General features: G+C 38.5%; 1 protein-coding gene across 1 annotated transcript in view; it reads right to left on the bottom strand.

Moving 5' to 3' along the window:
- The window catches only part of LOC129271995 (cysteine protease ATG4D-like), a 40,535-nt gene that overhangs the window by 11,689 nt on the left and 8,571 nt on the right, over positions 1–20,275 (bottom strand). The window contains exons 2-6 of the mRNA XM_064107138.1: positions 19,394–19,612; positions 17,528–17,714; positions 10,141–10,217; positions 7,454–8,548; positions 5,933–6,009 (exon numbers count right to left, since the gene is read on the bottom strand). Of these exons, the coding sequence (XP_063963208.1) occupies positions 5,933–6,009; positions 7,454–8,548; positions 10,141–10,217; positions 17,528–17,714; positions 19,394–19,586 (1,629 nt within the window). The 5' untranslated portion in view covers positions 19,587–19,612. The remainder of the gene's footprint in view (positions 1–5,932; positions 6,010–7,453; positions 8,549–10,140; positions 10,218–17,527; positions 17,715–19,393; positions 19,613–20,275) is intronic.

Genomic DNA, 20,275 nt, shown 5'->3' with positions numbered 1-20,275 from the left:
GCATAAAAATGAGCAAGCAAATGCTAGTACGCTCAAGCAATGGATAACTACCCACTAGCATTTGCTTCACGATAAAGCCATTGCTAAAAAGTGTTTGCATAAACCGAACATTTCGCTTGTGTGTTTAAGCACTTGCTTGGGTTTTTTAAAGCTCTGTCAGAGCAGCTTGAGTGTTTGCTTGATTAGGGTGTTCGCGATTTTTTGTCATGTTTATGCACCCGAGAGAGAACCCCAAGGTGTGTGTGTATTTGAGTTTTGTCAGACGTGTATCAATCAGATATGATTATTTACGTCTGGGACCGACCTTTAACGTCACCATCCGAAAGACGTGACCAGGGCTCGAACCTCGAACCTCTGCATCAATTTGTAACTTCCCCACAGCTTGGATTACAGGCGCACGCCACAACGCCCAGTTACCGTAGCCTACATGTACATGTTTTCTTCCTAATAAGTGCAAATCAAATGCCAAATATTCAAATTTATCAAAAAGAAACACGTTAGTTTGACACCACATCTGAGGAAGAGATGTTATCATAAGAAAGAAGCGGTAATTTGCACTGCCACACCTTCGCGTTCGAGTCCTGCCTTTTTGTGAGTCTTGTTCGCAACAGTGTGACATTGCTATTGTTCGAACCGCTAGCAACTGCTTTCTGAAGGCAAGAAAAGGGTTATGCATATGAAATAAAGCAATTGCTGAAGCATGATCTTCTGCTCTGCTAGCTTATTGCTACTTTTTATGCATTTGACCCAATGGGACACAGTAATAAAGACACACTTATTTCATAAGATACTTCCATGAGCAATGAATCATAGCATCCTCTTTCTCAAACATGTCTTATTATGATTTGGGAGCAGCACCGGAAATACATGAGGGCGACGAGTGAATTCGCCCTCATGAGAGCATAAATACCCCCTTAAATTCCCCCAAAATTCCCCCAAAATTGAGTATTTAGAAAATCAAATCAATATTACGATTATTCAAAAAATCAATATTCTAACTATGGCAGAATGATATTAGCATTTACTGCATAAATGCTTGTTGCTCCTTAAAAGTAGCCCTTAAAATGAAAGAAATAGCCCAAAAAACTCTGCAATCGCCCCCATGCTGAGAAAAAGATAGCCCCTAAAAAATAACAAGTGGAACACCTCTGGCCGTCTCACCTGCAAAACTCAATTCAAATATACATGTAGCAGCAGTACTGACTTTGAAAATGACTAAATTAAATAATTATTTGCAAAAAACACCATTCATATGATAATAAAACACTTTATTCATTTACCCTAAATAACCTTTGACCTTGATCATGTGACCTTAGACTCGTGCAAAACAATAAGTGACGCTTGATTATTCTTTCATCTTTTTTTCATAAACTAGATCCATAAACTTTCAAAGTTATGATGGCAATTCAACAATACCCCAACAAGGGTTCCAAGGGTTCCATTGACCTTAAATGACCTTTGTCCTTGGTCATGTGACCTGAAAATCACGGAGGATGTTCAATGATACTTGATTACTCTTACGTCTAAGTTTCATGAACTAGGTCCATACACTTTCTAATTTATGATGACATTTCAAAAACTTAACCTTGGTTAAGATTTCATGTTGACGACATCGCCGGTGCCTTCAGATAAGCGGCGCCTGTAGTCTCCATACTGCTAAGAAGGCGAGGCAAATATGATAATCTTTATTGATCAAGTTATTGCATGTAGCTTGAATCGTTAATAGGGAATAGAAATGTAACCACCTTTATGAATTGTGTTTATAATAGTAAATAAAACTAGTTGAAGTTGAGCAGGACATTACAATGAATATAAAGTTGGAGTGAGAACACAACTCTCAGATGAACTGCAGGTGCATCATGGAAATAGAATACTCTAAAAAGGGAACTATACCACTCCACCCCATACTTCAATATAAAGACAACTACCAAAGTGCTCCGACAGGAAATTATCAGTGGAAGGGGGTGTGTGTCATGGACATGAATACATGTAACTGGACGCTGTGGAAAGTTGATTTTGCAGAGTACATATTAAGGCCACCGCACACCTTACGACTGTTTGCGATCCGATTTTGTGAAAATTTCTGAAAATGTGAATGGAACATGTCATTTTATTTGAGGTTGAAATTAATTGAAAGAATACTAATATGACCATTTTGTAAGCTTTTAAGCCTTTATTTAGGAGTAAAGGCCAAATTAGTTTCGAATCGTAGCCAATCGTACGACTGCTATGACGTCATTATGACTAGATATTAAATTTGATTTTATTCTAAGAAGGATTTTAGCAGTCTCAGATTTGAACATAGGGATTCGTACGATGATTTCGAACATTACACAGTAAGATATTCCAAGTCTCAATATCAGCATCAAATTCTACTATGTATCAAGGTAACCCCCTTTGACTCGCTCTGCAACATGTAACAGCAGAATAACAAATAAAGAAATGAGTGTCACTAGTGCATCATGGCTGAAGGGTATGCATATCTGCACTGTCATATCTGTCCCATGTCTGTTTTTTGTTGTTGCAAGGATGGGATTATTTCATAATGTACATGCAGGCACGGATCCAGAATCAGACTTTCATGGGCGGCGAATATGTCTGCAAAATTTGACAAGCAAAAAAGGTCATCATTCACAAATTAAGGGCACATCATCTCCAAACATTTTGACAAGCAAAAAAAATGAAAAATTCAAACTTCTAAAAAAAGAAAAGTAATTGCTCATTTGTGAGGTACGCAATGAAGGTATGTGCTGCATGGTTACATTTTTAAATTCTACGGGGTGCACCCGCACTCCCTGCCACCCTCCTGGGTCCACGCCTGACATGTATTACAACTACTGCATTTGTAATGGGTTTTGGGGGGGTCTATACCACTGTAGTTGACATTTCAGAATGAATTGTCAGCATGTCTTCTACAGGAACACATCAGCAAGATTAAAAATGAAGTACAAACCAGGCACAGCAATGATGAGTTTCATCCACTATACTCATATCATGACATCCTCTAGTAAATTTCCTCTTTGAATATTAGAACATGCAGGAAGGAGGTTGGACATAGGAGAAAATGGATTGAGTCATACCCTCTACAACCTAATGACAGACTCTATGAAGGCTATAGTAGTACAAACCGTACTCTGGAAAACGGCATAGGAGATACATAAGGGCGACGGGCGGTTTTGCCTTCACAACAGTCCATATCGCCTAAAAAATTCCCTAAATTAAATTTAATACCTTGGGGCAACCATTTTTTAAAGAGTCGCTGCAAGATGTGCCATGAACAATATACAAGAATTGTTCGAAAAATCAATATTCTATTTTAGCTAGTAAAATAATATTTTAATTTATTGTTAAATTGCTTGCTGAGAGACAAAGTAGCATATGGAATAAAAGAGATAGCCCCAAAATTTCAGCAATCGCCCCAAAAGGAAAAAAAAAAAAAAAACAGCCCCCCCCCAAAAAAGAAATTTGAATTATTTCCTTCCTTGTCTGGAAAGTTAGTATTACAAGGCGTAATGTGGAGGGAGGGCGGGGGGGGGGGTAATGTTAAACAAGTACTTTGAATTAAGCAACCTTGATCTGAGGCCAATTGTATGAATAGTTGTACATATTTAAAAAAAAAACTCCAGAAACAAAATTTGAATTAATTTCATATCAATCAGAAACATATACGGTAATCTATTTTTTTTATCAAAAGTTGGATGCAATTGAATAAAGGGATAAAATAAAGGGATCCTTGGTCCCAGCTTTTTATGGACAAACCATGACCAATGATCTACTACCAAAATATGTCACATAGAAATAAATTTTAGATTTTAACCTACTGTTTGATCTCCTAAAAACTTGAGACATTTGTGAATTTGAAAGAAAATCTTCATGCAACAGAATGCAGGATTCAAATTAATAACAATGAACAATTCTTGTACAGCGCATATCACATTATAATCATAACATCTCTTTGCTCTCCCAAAGGACTTGGATATTATAAACCCGGCGTTAGCTTGGCCGCCATAATTACCTACAGCGCACATGCATTTCAAGGAATTAATTCCTCCCGTGTACCCATTTATCTCAGCTGGGTCGAATGCAGCAAAATGTGGATAAATTTCTTTCTGAAGGAAACTATAACATAGCTGGAATTTGAACCCATGACCCTCTGTTTCAAAGTCTAGAGGCTAATCCACTGGCATATAACGCTCCAAATTAAACCAAGGTTTAACTGAAGTTCATTGATTTACAAGCCCTATTGATGTTGATGACCTCCGTGCATTTCTGGATAGTCTTTGTGACCCGTTTATTTTAGACCATACTGCGCATGCTCATAACTTCGAGAATTTTCCCCAAAGAGTATGCTTCGGGACGGGGTGAATGCGGACTAATTACCAGGCATTTTTTAGCATGAAAAAGTTCTTGAAATTTAATAAGGATTCTTGTGATCAAGGCGGTTTGAAACCACCCACTATTACAGCAGTCAGCAGAGTGTGCTATTAATGGATCTAGGAGACACTAGATCATTACCCATCACGAAAGGCTGGATTCACCAAACCACAGTATTGCTCTGAAGTTGATTTTGAATCATCATCATTCCCTGATGATCAATCAGTCTATCACGTTATGTTTACTGATGTTATCTTTCACTTTTCATGTCTACATCCATATCCTGGAAACCTTTCCCCCTCTCTCTCTTGCTCCCCCTCCTCTTCTATCCTTTTCTATCCAATTACCTGTCATGTGACATTTCCTACCCCCCCCTCTATCTACATACATATCCATCTGTCTACCCCCTCCCCCCAACAATGCCAAAATCCTTTTTTTTCTCTAAGCTAAGTTTAAGGTCAAGTCACACCTTTCCGTGTCAGACTTGCAGGTGAGTTGCGGGTGATTACCCTCAACTCACCCGCAACAAAGTCTTGAGCATGTTCAACATTTTTCTGCATGGAAATCAGACTTGCGTGCGCTTCTGTGGGCAACTGCGTGTGAGATACGTGCGAGATACTGCCAATGCGGGTGACAAAAATAGTTATTCCAAAGTCATCCGCAAGGCGTGCACAGAGCGATGTGACAGAGCCTTTACATTGGTAGAGAAAAATGGAAATTAAAAATAATATCAATCTTATTTTATTCCGACACAAGTCTGAATTCACATCTATATAGTAGAATACCTAAAAACAAGTCGAAGAGCTGCTATTTGAGCACTGACAATGTTTTTTTTTCTTGTTAATGTACATGTAACCTCTCTCCTCTTTCTCTTTCTCCCTCCCTTCCCTCCATCCTCCTCCTCCCTCTCTCTCTTTAACCCTCACCCTCTCCCCATCTGTAACCTCCCGTCCTTCTCTGTCTCATACAACTCATCTCTTACTGTCACATGAGATAAGTTGTATGGCAGCTAATACCACACATCCTGATTCATAATCCCACACAAAAACAAACACATGGGACTTCTGTTCAGACGATGTGCAGACTCCAATCTCGATCATCCCATAAACATGAAAAATACAATAGTCAGGTATGCCAGCAACAATATCCTATGGGATGTAACAAACAACAACTGATGTTCATTGTAATGAAATATTCTAGCCAGCCCCTCCCACCCCTAGGTAATCACCCCAACTCCCCCCCCCCCACAAAAAAAAAGCCAACTCCAAATTTCCCTTCATTATTGCAAAGACCCAGGACTTTCCTGATCACTTGTATTTCATGAGATATCGTTATCTTGAAAGCAGCCACGGGTTTTGAATCCTTCTCTTCTCCTTTTCCTCCCCTATTTTTTCCTGCTTTTGGAAATTTTAGAGGGTTCGATTGAACCCCCCTCCCGCCCCCCTCACATTTAGCTACAGGCTTGATTACATATATGTGCAGGACATGAAAATGGATATATATCTAATTAAAGGAGATTGAACCCTGGGAGGGGAATGGGTGTCAATGATGTACCTACCCATAAGGGGAAGTCCCTAGTCTTCATATCCACCACCTGCTGACAATAATGAGGGTCCAGATGAATTAACTTCTCCTCTGTAAACAAAGCACATGTAAAGAGATGGCATTACAAAACCATAACAGACGGGTGAATTATTTTAATTGAATCTTTACTGGTAATCTCTTGGATGTGCATGTACCCGGGGGGGGGGGGGGCACTCAAAAAAGGGCGAGACAAAAAATGGGGGCTTTGGAACAGGCTTATTGTAAAAAGGAGGGTCTTCGGAATGGGCTTCGGAACTACAAATGTTTATGGAAACGGGGGTCCTTGGAACGGTTCGCCTGCGTGTGAGTGCGTATGCATCCCTATGGAACGGGCATACGTACATGCAGCTAGCCCGGCGGCACGTGCGCGCTCACCCAGAGGTAATGGTAGGACAGCGCTCTGCGGGCCGCTTTTCAATCAATACGGCCAGAACGGCATTACGAAAAATATGCGAAGCATTGGAACAGATTTCTTCCTTCCTTTTCTCAATAAGAAAAAAACGCTATGCTTTGGAACAGCTTTCTCAATAAGATAAAAATGCTATGCTTTGGAATGGAAACTTAAGTGTAAAACTGGGGGTCCTCTCCACGGCACATTGCTACCATGCATTATATACTGAGTGCCCCCCCCCCCCCATTCATGACATGTACGCTGCAGACAGCACCAGTTGCCAATAGACACCAATGTTATACGTTGCTTCACGCAGATGCCATGTTCTGAAAGTCCTAACACTGAAAATTTTCAGTTCGCGTTACATGCTTTGCTCTTTGCAGTTCCTGGCAAGTTGACTCTGCCCCGTTCTATTGTGTGAAGCGGCATCAGCAGACGTTTGGGCCAGCGCCGATGTAGCCAAGAGCAGCTTATACTGTTCCTGTTCTATGCCACTAGAGTATGATTGACAGCTGCATGCAAACTACAATGGCAGTGAGTACAGCATCATGAAAGAACAGTCCAGCAGCATCCTCTTGAGTTCCCGGGATCTATTACCTGTAATATCATGAATCCTCTGAACCATTGCCTTCGTATGTGATTTTATGGAAAGTAGAGGCTCAAGAAGGGAAGACATCCAAGGGTGTGATGCTCATCCAGCATACAGCAAAGAGATTCACATATAGTTTGATTTTAACCAAACAGACATTCTTATGATTAAATGTTTATGAATAATTGTTTCACACATATGAGAAATTGCCAAATACAAATTACTACAATGAGGCATTAACTTGCAAAAATTTGTAAACAAATCGAGATGTATTTTGTGTAATTTTTGTTAGAAAAAATTGCAAAAATCAGCTAAATAACGTCTGCAACAAGGTTTGAAATTCTGTGTAGACGATGTTTGAACTCAAGTATGATATTGAATAGAAATATTTTACGGATGAATGCGAGAAACATACCTTCCAATTAGCCATAGTGTAAGAAGTAAAGAGTTGTATAATCATGATTTTATACTGATACAATAGGAATCTATAGCCAAGAGAGCAACTTCATCCCTACCTTGAAAACCAACAAAGTAAAGTGAATGTTTTGGTTTTCCACCGATGATACCTAGGCAGCTCTCAAGTGTAAATAGTGATTGGATTGGTCTGATGTAAACAGGGTTCACCTCATCACCACCTAACCTCACTGGAATCAGGATAATGACCGCACACCAAGGTTTGTCGCCCTCTGCTGATGTGCTAGTCCTTGACCTGGACGGTTGGACAGGAGGCTCACCTACATCTCCAACGGATACATCATCACAGGTAACATTGCTCTTAGGGTCCATACCTGTGGGGTTTGGGGGTGGTTGGGGATGCAAACTTTTGGGGACACTTTCATCGGAAGAAGTTTCTGATCTTGAGGAACTGTCTGACGTTGATTGATGTGAGAGAGGAGAGCTTGCATAAAGATAATTTGGAGTTCTAGTCCTCACTTCCTCTTCACTTGAACCAAAGACATCCTCGTCCTCAATGTTTGATATTTCTGACACATCCTTCATCTCAACACTAGCTTGAGCAGAATCTTTTGTTCTCTCATCTTCTTTCAGGTCACTGGCAGTACAAATATTAGGAACAAATCCATCTTCCATACTCAATCTGTCATCACTACTAGTCTTTGAGAGATCTGGACAAAGACCTACACCTGTCCTCGCGGGTAAGCTAGTGCTGTATCCTTGGCCGTTTAAACTACTTTTGGCATCTAGTCTATGCACATTTGGGCCTTCAGGACTTGGTACATCCTTTAGACTGCTAGTACTTGTGACATTGCTGTGTGAATTGTATCCATTGGAACTAGACCTCGATGATGTCTCACTCCTACCTGGTCCGGAGTACATGCTTAACACCCTCTCATGACTTTTGGCCAACCTTGACCCAACCCTGGTCCCCATATCCAGACTTGAAGTACTCTGCCTTTGATCTTTGGTGACACGTGGAATGCTCCCTTGTAAATGTTCATGGTGTACCCCAGGGATGTACGTTGGGACCTTGTTTGGACTGGTTTTACAACGTACAGGGGAACTATCCTCTGATGATGGTATGTCTCTGTACACGGGTTGCAGTCTCTTTTTGGATTTACTTCTGCACAGATCAATCACATCCTGCTTGTATACTGTGAAAAGAGATTAAAAACACAGATGAATAAAGTTTTAAGTCCATTAAAAAAAAAATCTTCATGTAGTACTCTACCAAGTTTTGAAAACTCCTAGAATTTTGAAGAAAAATTGTGGAAAAAGATCAATATTTTTATAATTACCCCCCCCCTCCCCATGTGTAAAAAATATTTCAAAAAGTAAAAAAGTCAAGAGGTCAAGAAGTATAATCAAGAAGAAATACAATATGATCTGTACACATACAATTTTGCAATATCATTGGTTATCAGAACCCATCAAAGCTGAGAAAGGGGATGGAATTCCTCCCTCACAATTCCCTGCCGTTACCCCAGGCAAGAAAAATGAACATACTGGATATTTTTATAATTACCCCCCCCCCTCCCCATGTGTAAAAAATATTTCAGAAAGTAAAAAAGTCAAGAGGTAAAACATCCCTTTCCCGATCTTCTATCATGGTTAAAGAAATTCTTAAAGTATGACAAAGCCATACATCATTTACACAATATTATGATTTCTTGGATTGATTTCAAACATAACAGATTCACTGGAAAATAGATCAACAATATCTTTCCCAGTCAGAATAATAAAATGCTAATGACTCCCTGAGATTTTTTTTTCATACATGTACAATTATGTACCAGCTTTTTCATTCAAATAAATCCAGGTAAATCTACTTGATATCACTACCAACTGAGCACTGGTAATAAATCAAATGAGTAAAGTTAGTTAAATGTAATGTAATCTCAGCCACAACAACACTCCATTCTCCTCTCATTAAACACTATTCCCCCCCTACAATATTCTTATATTACAATATATTTAGCCGTTATTTTTATCATCACTTGAATCACATGGTGCCACTTGAATCGAATTGTAGCACTATCAAAGGGGGAGTGAACTGTGTGTGGTCTCTCATTGACTGTGTGCTATAAATACATCTATAGTCTTAAAATATATGTTTTCAGATATCTACTAATACTACAGAGAATAAATAAACCAATTATTGTATTTGTAGAGAGAAACTAAAATGTTTTGAGATGAAAAGTAATTGTTTTGCTACTTGGTGACATAATTATTGCGGTATAAATGTATTGAGTAGTTAATTAGCATGTTATCATCCAAGGGTCTATATTACTAGACTACTCTAGCATTATGGGTCAGGGAACTGGCCAGGTATGAGTACAGATGTAGTTGAGGACTCGAGATGGCGCTATTGGTTCGTATCTGCTCTAATATATATTTATACTGTACTGTACATCAGATGAGCCATTTTCTTTTAAATGTTTGATTGATCAGATGCGCTCTCCTTGCCCTTGCGATATTGTTAAAGTGATGAAATTCCATGGCAATTGGATATACAGTGTATGCCAGGAAAAACAAGAAACCAAAGAGTTATTAATGTTTTCAATATAAATCACAAAAATGATCGACAAATGACATATTATTTCAAAGCTTAGAGCCTCTTTTTCATCTTGTGTCAATTACAGAAGGGTTGAGTTAATGAGCTTTTGCCTGGACACTGGAATCAACAGATGCAGGGTTGCAAACTAGTTAATACCGGTATTGTATGGGTTAATCAATTAGTACAGACCTGTGCAGTCCTGTGCCACATAGATACAGACTTCTCCTAGAAGTGGGTTGAGTTCATCAGCAGAATCCATAGCTTCTCTAAAATATATGGAATAAATCAATATTGTAATAAATCAGGTAAAATAATGATCACTGAAATAAAAAGATACCATCAGGTGCTCTCACACTACTGAATCGATTAAGGTTGGTCAATATTGGTTGAGCGACAGTTTGGTCAAATCTGGACATCTGGACTTGTTCAGTGTACTTTACCATATAGACTGTACAATGTATACGATCTAGGACTGTACTACAGCAGTATCACTGACGATGGAAAGAAATGGTCAACACAAGTCACATAGACACCATTCTCATTATAAAACCCGATTCAGGAAACCAGATTGGAAGATCACATTGCTAGCGTTCCATTTGATCAGACAAAAGTGGTTTTCAAAACAACTTCACGTAAAGTGGTCTTGTTGCTATGGGAACGCTCTCAGTGGGGTGACATGTTTCACGCGATATTCAAAACCGCAGCGTAGACATTCTATACAGTGTGTGGAGCAGCGCGCTCAAAATGTGGGAAGATCTATTCCCTAAAAATGGTTGTGTCCTCATTTACGATAAAACCAGTTTAACGAAGCAAAGCGAACTACATCGTGAGGTGGTTTTCCGAAATGGTTTGGACGATCGCTTCGACCATTCTCATGACACGTTATAAACTAGTTGCCAGTATTAGTTTTAGGATGGTAATGAGAACAGGGTCATAGATTTGGTCCACTAAAGCTGTTATTCTGTGCTCATAGCATTAAAATGGGTCAGGGAATACTAAAGCTACTTAACCTGCATAAGAGTCCAAGCTGGACTAGTTATCACAGTACAAATAGATACCATTTTGGCAAAGTTTATTAGAATAGTTTTAAGCCTATACTTTGTAGTGCGAAACTCTGTATTCTATTTGTTTGTAAAGTGAGATGAGCAGCTTCAGGGTTCCAAAGTTTTCAAGAAAACAAAATTCCCTAATTTTTCCCTGATGAAGTTTAAAAAATCCCTGATAATTATTCAAACCCATTCCCAGTTTCGCATGTATTCTAAGTTGTTGCAGTGAATTACATGTATTTTTAGTATAAAAACAATTATGTAAAACTAATTAGTACCACCATAACCAGGTCCAGTCATTCAATGGATGCTGTTTTGATATGCAACAAAATATAACAGAGTCTGACCGACTACCGTGCTTTCCACTTTTGGGCCGATCAAAATTCCCTAATTTTTCCCACATTTGAGGCATTTTTCCCTGACTGGAAAAAAGTAAAATAATTTTCCCTGATGGGCTGGGCACCCTGAGCTTAATAGTAATCAAAAGTACAAATAACAACAAGAATTGATTGACAATACATTGTACAAACTATACATGTATGCATGAGTCCTGCAATGAGAAGTTTTACTGAAAGTACTTTTTTTGAAATCTTGTATCAGATATATTTCGGACACTTTTAACCCTGTACAGCAGTATAAAATGAAATGAAATCACATGCTTCTCGGAGGATACATATAAATCAGAACAATCTCTGCAAATTTAAAAATTATTAAAGGAGAAGTTCACCCTGACAAAAGTTTATTGTAAAAATAGCAGAAAAAATTAAAACTATTGCCGAAGGTTTAATTATTTGGATATGGCACAACAACGGCAAGCTCCAAGCAGACCGTCAGTCATTCTGTGTTCAGCGTGACCGTGTGAACTACCTTGTTTCACAAGCCAAGCGCTCATATCACACCAGACTCATCGAGAACTGTGGGAATGATCACAAGAAACTGTTCAACGTTGCAAATCGACTTCTGAACCGGAGGCAGTCCGCTCCTCTACCGACTTACACCGATGGTAGTTCGATGGCTGAAACATTTATCAAGTTTTTTCACTCTAAAGTAAATAAAATTCGAAATAGTCTACATCATAATGTGCCACCTGAATTAGAGCCAGTCACCTCTTCCTACCTCGGGTCTTTTCACCATACCAGCGCAGACGAAATTCTTTCCCTTATCCGTAAACTGCCTCCCAAATCTTGCCAGTTAGATCCTGTTCCTACTATTCTAGTTAAGGATTGCGCTTCCACTTTTGCCCCAATTATTTGTCAAATTGTGAACCTCAGTATAGATCAAGCGACTGTACCTTCTTTGTTAAAGTCTGCTCTGATTCGTCCTCTGTTGAAAAAACCCTCCTTGGATCGGGAAACCTTGAAGAATTATCGTCCAGTTTGCAATCTTCCCTTTCTGTTTAAAATCCTTGAGAGAGTTGTGTTCACTAGACTGAACGATTATTTGTTAGAACACAATTTACTGGACCCTTTTCAGTCGGCTTATCGACCCCACCACAGTGTTGAGACTCTACTCATAAACGTTTCTAGTTTCATATTGCAGAAAATGGATTCTGGATGCGCTACCGCAATGGTCCTATTAGATCTGTCTTCGGCCTTCGATACTGTAGATCACAAGATACTTCTCAATACTCTTGCAAGCTTAGGTATCCAGGACCAGGCTCTTGAATGGTTTAGATCTTACCTATCATACCATTCACAGTCTGTCGTTCTTGACGGTTTCACATCCTCCTCACGGTCATTAGGTTGTGGAGTACCGCAGGGCTCTGTAGGTGGACCGACCTTATTTTCAATTTACCTACTCGGTCTTCGCCATATTTTTCAAAATCACCCTGTTCATTACCATATTTATGCCGATGATATTCAGGTTTTTGTCTCTTTTCCACCGGACCAAATTCAAGCTTCCCAAGCTTTGCACATTTTGGAAAATTGCATTTCTGCCATTGACACCTGGATGAAATCTAATTCACTGCAACTAAACCACAGTAAATGTGAGTTTATGCTTTTTGGCTCCAAATCTCAATCAAGTAAACTTAACATAGACTCCATTCTCATTGCCGGTAATCCTGTTCCTCTCTCTGATTCATGCCGCAATCTTGGTGTCATTTTTGATTCCCAAATGTCAATGTCAAATCAGGTCACAACTATTTGTAAATCTGTCCGCTATCAATTGCGCAACATTGGTTTCATTCGAAAATATTTAACTCGTTCTGCAACAGAGAAACTAGTGCACTCACTCATTTCCTCACGTCTTGATTTCGGTAATAGTCTTCTCTTTAACATACCTAACTCTAAAATTACCCGACTCCAAAAACTTCAGAATTCAGCAGCTCGCATTGTTTCTCTGTCAAATAAACACGATCACATCACTCCTGTTCTCAAAGACCTCCATTGGTTGCCCATAAAAGATCGCATAGTTTTCAAAATTCTACTTTTGGTTCATCATATCATCAATGGATCCGCACCCGATTACAACAAGTCTCTTATACACCACTATCAACCTGCACGCACACTGCGATCATCCCAATCTAGTCTCTTGCAAATCCCACTATCTAAAAAATCCTGGGGCGATCGAGCCTTTGCTCATGCCGGACCAGCCCTGTGGAATTCACTACCACAGGAGCTGAAGAACTCAAACTCTGCAACATCTTTTAAGGGCAACCTAAAATTTCATTTGTTCACCAGCAGGTACTAGGTTTGAAGACAGTCATTTTTTTTTTTTTTTTTTTTTTTTTTTGGTACTCTTTGTTCTCTTTACTTTTATGTTTCGCTCTCCTAAAGCGCCTTGAGCATTTAATCAAAATGGAAAAGACGCTATATAAATCCTATGTATTATTATTATTATTATTTAATTTGCGATGTCATCTGCGAGCAGCATTCCTACATAGCGAATGATAAAAAAAATCAATGAAATGTCATTTTCTCAGAAAATTGAAAATGGTTTTTACTGTACATTTTGTATATCAATAGACAAATAGTTTCACACCCTTTCCTAAAAAGAAAACAAAAATAAGTCATCAATTTTTGCATTTTATATTAAATAACATATGGATCAGCTGCTCGTTTATGACCTCACAAATCCCAAACTTAAAATTCTAATAACTTTCTTAAGTTTTATTGGATTTTCCTCAAACCTTCACCAATATTTTATATAAATTTTTTTTGCAATTTTTACAACAAACTTTCTCCAGGGTGAACTTTCCCTTGAAAGGAAGCAAAGACTGAGCTTGTAATTTCCTTTGGCTGTAACAGGTATTTTGAACTGGGTAAACTAATCAAATCCTTGTTATGTAATTACATACTATTTCCCTTTATCATGAGAATGTTATTCCTGCACATGTACTGTACATTTTTTTTTTTCTTTAATTTTTCAGTGAATAACTCAAGACGGCAGAGAGGCAAGTATGCATGACCTCTTCTAGAAAGAATTTTCTTTTCAAATTTCGAAACCAGGGGCCCGTTGGAGAAAGAGTTGCAATCAATCGCAACTCTAAAAATCATGCGCAACTTGATTTTAAACCAATCAACAGCGTGCATTTTGGACTTGCGATTGATTTTTGGGCTTGCGTTTAAACGAAACTCTTTCTGCAACGGGCCCCAGAACAGATATTTACTGTACTACATTTGTTTTTAGGAGGCTGCACCGTACAAGCTCTGCTTTTTAGCAGCCTCCTCCATTTCCAACCTACTTATATGATAATCGTAATTAGATTTTTTGTACATAAAAAATGCTTTGTTTCATTGATTATATGTTCTGTATTATAATAATTATTGTATGAAGAAAAATGTAAATGATGGAAAATGGAAATAAATGAAAATGAAATAAAATCCCAAACTGTAAGCATTTACATTGTACAATGATAGTCTGATGCTTTTTTTTTCAGGTATTCTTTTTCCTACATCCACTAATAACGTACAGTACATCATATACAGTGTGTACATGTCTGCCTCATATACAGACCTGCAGAGAATGACATTCACAAGAACAAACCCTGATGAGATAATCTGCTATTATGGATCTTTAAATTATCATTTTCACAGGATGTGAACGCAATCGAGCTCAATCAGTTTCTGTATGATAAAATCATATTCACAATTTTGTCTTATAGAAACTGACCATGTGTTTAAACTACTGTACAAGTAATCTGTTTCACAGGTATTGTGAAATGCATCAATAGGTTGTTTTACATTAACATTTATTTTCACAAAAATGTTCCCTATCAAACTTACTTTTAATAGGCAAACTGTACATCAAATTTTCTTTGTGACTATACTACACAAAACTATGCACAATTACTTCCACACCAAGAATGTCACTGTCTACAACTAATATTCAAACAATCTCAGCAAAATAAAATACCAATAAGTTCAGAATATCATGCGCTTACACATTCCATACTGTACATTCTGAATACTTCTAATATTCAAACAGGCAGGTGATATATACACACTAATAAAAATAAATCAAACAATCAGACATCAGGATATGAGTGTAGTACGACCATGAGAATTTGATTTTATATTTTATTTCAATTATTGTTCATGTGTATGTTTACATTCTTGAAGCGCCATGAGCACCGAAAGCAGGACTTGTACAGTAGCCTCTATTATCATTATCATTATTATCGGTGTACAACCTGCTGGTTGCTATTATAGAAGAGAAACATGTACCTGTTCCTCTACACACTGTATCAATCAGTGGGTCAGTTTAGCCCTTGGGAAGGGCTTCCTTCTCTTTTCATTATCGAGAGGACATATCAAGGTCAAAGTTACACTGTACTATCAAACCATTACACCTCTCTTAAATATGGTTCAACCTTCCCTAGTCATTTCTACCAACAATTCCAATTTTGTGAGTAATAACAATAACAGCCTGTTTAGATTTATATTAAGTTCATCTTTTAGTACAAACCATTCCAAGGATTGTACAGGCATCGCACAGCAAACCACTTTAGGTCAAGCCAACCACCCTCCCCCCCAAAAAAATATATATACATGTATATAAATAAATAAATGGATGGATAAATGAATGAATAAATAAATAAATCAATCAATAAGTAAATCAATCAATTAATTAATAAATCGACTAATAAATTGATATAAATGAAGTAAGATTACTCAAGCATAACAATGTTAATACATCGAGATGGGAAGTAAAACAACAAATTTATGGCATTTCAGAGTTCTGCATGTCAATACAAAACAGTGATGTGCACATTGGTAGGGTTGTGCAAAAGCGAGAACTAATGACGCCACATACTCATATTTCTTTTGTATTTTATGTAAAATATTTCATTTTCCCCTCAGAAATTGGTGGGATTCTTTACAAAAAATAAATGATCATTATTACATGTCATCCATTGTGATTTTACTCAACTCTGCTCCTCAAAGGTACTGGGCATACACAAAGGTACGATGTGATGTATTAAAGGACATTTCTCATTATTTCAGATGTCACTTAAAATCACTGGCAAAATCGTTACATGAAATGCTCTTGTCACATTTACAGTTCATGGGGGCGTTGTGGTCTAGAGTTGAGACTCTCGTCTTTCAATCTGAAGGACGTGGGATCGATACCCAGCCTTAGTGGGTTTTCCTTCAGCAAGAAATTTACCTACATTGTGCTCCACCTAACCCAGGTGAGGTAAATGGGTACTGGCAGGAATAATTCCTCAAAAAGCTGTGCGCACCAGAATCGGTAGACTAGCTTAGCCAGGGTAATATACGAGAGCCTTGAGCACCTAGTAAGTGGATACATGCGCTATACAAATCCTATATATTATTTTTTTATTATTATTCTCTTTAGATCTACTGGTTTACTTAACTTAAATGGTCTACAAGCAGTTGGTCTACTTTCCAGATAGTCTCATATCACATGGACTAAATCCATACATTTTACAATCAATCTGGCCTAATTACTGTTTTTTTTTGGTCTACACAACACTTGATCTAATACCCAATTAGACTTATGTCAAATTTCCACTTTTTCTATCATCATTTTTTTCAAGTGAATATTGAATTCATACATAGACTAATAGACCAACTAAAGACATGAGACAAAAATGAGTAATCTGCCAAACCATCATTGGACAAATGGTAATGAGACCAAAATGTTAATAGATAAACTGGGGAGCGTTTCATGAAAGGACTTGTCAGACGTTTATCCGACAAGTCCTGTTTTATCTGACAGTTACCATGGTAACACTACTTCTCAGTCAATCAGAATTAAGGAAAGTGAACAAATATGTTGATGAAAAGCTTCCCCGGTTGTAGACAAAGGAGAATAAGACCATTTCATCGCCTTCCCGCACAAAGGCCCGTGGAAGGGCCGTTGTGGTGCAGTGAACAGTACGCGCTAACGGCCTTTGTGCAGGAAGGCGACGCACAGTCCGCGCTAATGGCCCTATCGCGGGAAGGGGGTGCGCAGTCCGCGCTAACCGCCTTTGTGCGGGAAGGCGATGATTTGAGATGAGACCAAACAGAGAGTAGAAGAAGCAGTAATTATAGTTCAATCAACAATACAGATCTACTTACCTCAAGATGTGCGCAACTGATGAAGGACCGTACCAGTCACCGACCTTCTTCCCGTTAGTCTGACCGATACCCACCAACCGATGGACAGAGAAAGGACTCATGTCCAGCGGCTGGTCACCAAACCAACGGACAATCTGACGATGGAACTGGAGCATCTCTTGAGTTTGTGGTTTGTATATGTTCCATTCTGGATAATAAAAAAAAGTTACTATGACAGTAATTCAGGAGTTAAAAATACTGCAATCATTATTATAACACAGCAATATTATTCCAAGTTCAGTGCTAGGTGTATAATAACTGCTATACATACTGGAACAATGTTGCACTATAAATAATGTGATAGTATTTAGGGGGAACGCCCAAAAGGCAGTGAGATTTTTTTCAATTAAGCCCAAGGCAAAGGAGTTAATCAATTTTTAAAAAGGAAGAAGTTAAATATTAATTGTTGTTTTATGCGTTAACTTCATCGAGTCTTCCGGGCAATCACAGAGACTTAGTAGAGGTCATGCACATGTAGTACAGGTGCTCCAATACACACCATGTGCATGCCTGTACATTGTAAATATGAAAGTAAACTGGGAAATAATGAAGGAAAAGGGTCTTCCCACACACTAACATCAATAGCTTCCTGGAGTGAGGAAATGGGAGCATGATTCACGATGTTTTCACTGCGCGATTCTTGGGATCTTGCGCTGGAAGGTCATGCTTAAAAAAGGTGGTGAGCTTTCCCAAGAGACCGAGGTGGAAGCATGTGACTTGAAAACTCGGCATATTTCTCATTGAAAAGGGAATCAAACGACGTGCTTCCCCAATTAGGCAAGTTCCAATGGAAGAGTGAGATATCCTTGCCCAGAATGTTTGGCTGAAGGGCATGAAGAAGTTGCACAGAGTCGTGTACTTGTCAAGATTTGAGCTTTGGTGCCACACCTTTATCCCGATGCAAGACATTAATCCAAAAGTGCTCTTTCTTGACCCAGGGCTATACTGGTGCCCAGGAAGCTGCAAACTCAAAGGCCCGTATTCTGAAGTCAGGTTTAACTTAAACTCAGGTTTAAAGTTGTGGTTTATGTATGGATAGCCAATCGTTACATAAATCACTAACAGTAGAGATATCATATTTCAGCTCATTTGGCTCTCACATCATTCATAATTGTCTAGGAAGTATAAATAGATGATGGTCTTCACCATCGATGAATCAGGAAAGAGCACAGTAAACATAAAAAACATACAACTTAATCAAAATTCTGACACTTCTGGCTTCCCATAATTTTAGCACAGAGTTAGACCACGGTCTAAGTTAAACCCGACTTCATAATACGGGCCAAAGACATTCATTCAGAACTCTGCTTTCAAATCTTAAACAGTAATATCATGCACTTCTACGCAATTATAGCCCGAGTATTAGTTTTTACTGCAGGCCCGGCAAAAAATATATATTTTTTTAAATTTTCGAGGGGTTACTTTTTACAACCTACACTGTCATGCATAAATCTCCAACCCTCCAATGAATGGGGATTTTCTAAGGCTATTTTGTTTTCCACGGGTGTTTTGAGCATTTCAGGGACAAAATCACCCAAATAGCTGTGCATTTTTTCCCCTGACGCTGGCAAATAAGTGTGGGGTGGGGGAGGGATAAATGTAAGAAATTAATGGGAACTATCAGATAAGATGATTTTCATTTCACGGTTCTCTTGTATTAAACTTACTTCTTATGGTAAAATTTACTGTCTATGGTGACATCTATGCCTATGGTAAACTTTATTTCGATCAGCACTTACCCAAGTACTATTCATGAATGGAAATTTACCATAATTGTATAAAAGATTCACGTAATAGAGAGAACATTCAAATATTGCATCGACTCACCCCTGCCTAGAAAATGTAGTATAAGACTATGGGCAAGTAGCATCTGACCGCTTCTCAGCATACAGCCCCACCCACAATCACTGGTAAAGCTAGACCCCGCTAGGGTGGGGAATTCCCTACGGTAGGTCATCCACAGACGGGAGCTGAAGTCTTGCTTGAACATCTCGATCACCATGGAGCGGACGGAATCCATTCCTGGTGGTCGTTCTGGGTCTGGATCTGGACGATAGAATGGGCAATGACAGAATGGAAAGATATAATTAAACCCTTCAGATGATAAAGTTTTCCTCAATACAAAAGATCAATAAAAGTAGTACCTTACATGTACCAAAAATAACTGATTTCATCTCTGAACAATATCAACAAATTAACTGTAACAGGTTAAACCATTATAACAGGTTTTATTGCATAAAAGTTACTTGGTAACTTCGGCATCCATTGGTAATGGTAATGATGGTCAACAACCAATCATATTCATGCATTCCAAGGTACTTGCCATTGGATGGCAAAATGACCTTAATAGCAACTTTAATGCAAAAGTGCCAAAATAATCAGTGGAGCACCCTTACGATCAAGCTTTAGATTTGGGTAGGCCAAAAGTATTCTAGACATGAAAATTTGTGTGACTTTGGATTTGGAATTGGCAAAAGTTAGGTGCACAAATTTGCCAAAATATGACCAAAATGATTTCTCAAAAATTGCCCCCGAAACCCCCCCCCCCCCAAATCAGCCGTCTTCGCTCTGTGGGGTCTTCTAACATCCAAACGCATCAATATTCAGAAGATAAAGCAGATCCGTTGAGATTTAATTTTCTGTAGGCCAAACCACCTCCTTGATCAGCCAGGAGTTACATGCATGGCCAGCAAAAGTGATTTCACATCA

This window comes from Lytechinus pictus, chromosome 11 (genome assembly GCF_037042905.1).
Source record: "Lytechinus pictus isolate F3 Inbred chromosome 11, Lp3.0, whole genome shotgun sequence".
NCBI classification, from domain to species: Eukaryota; Metazoa; Echinodermata; class Echinoidea; order Temnopleuroida; family Toxopneustidae; genus Lytechinus; species Lytechinus pictus.
Note: the sequence above shows the minus strand (reverse complement) of the source record. Positions and strands in the feature narration are given on the sequence as shown.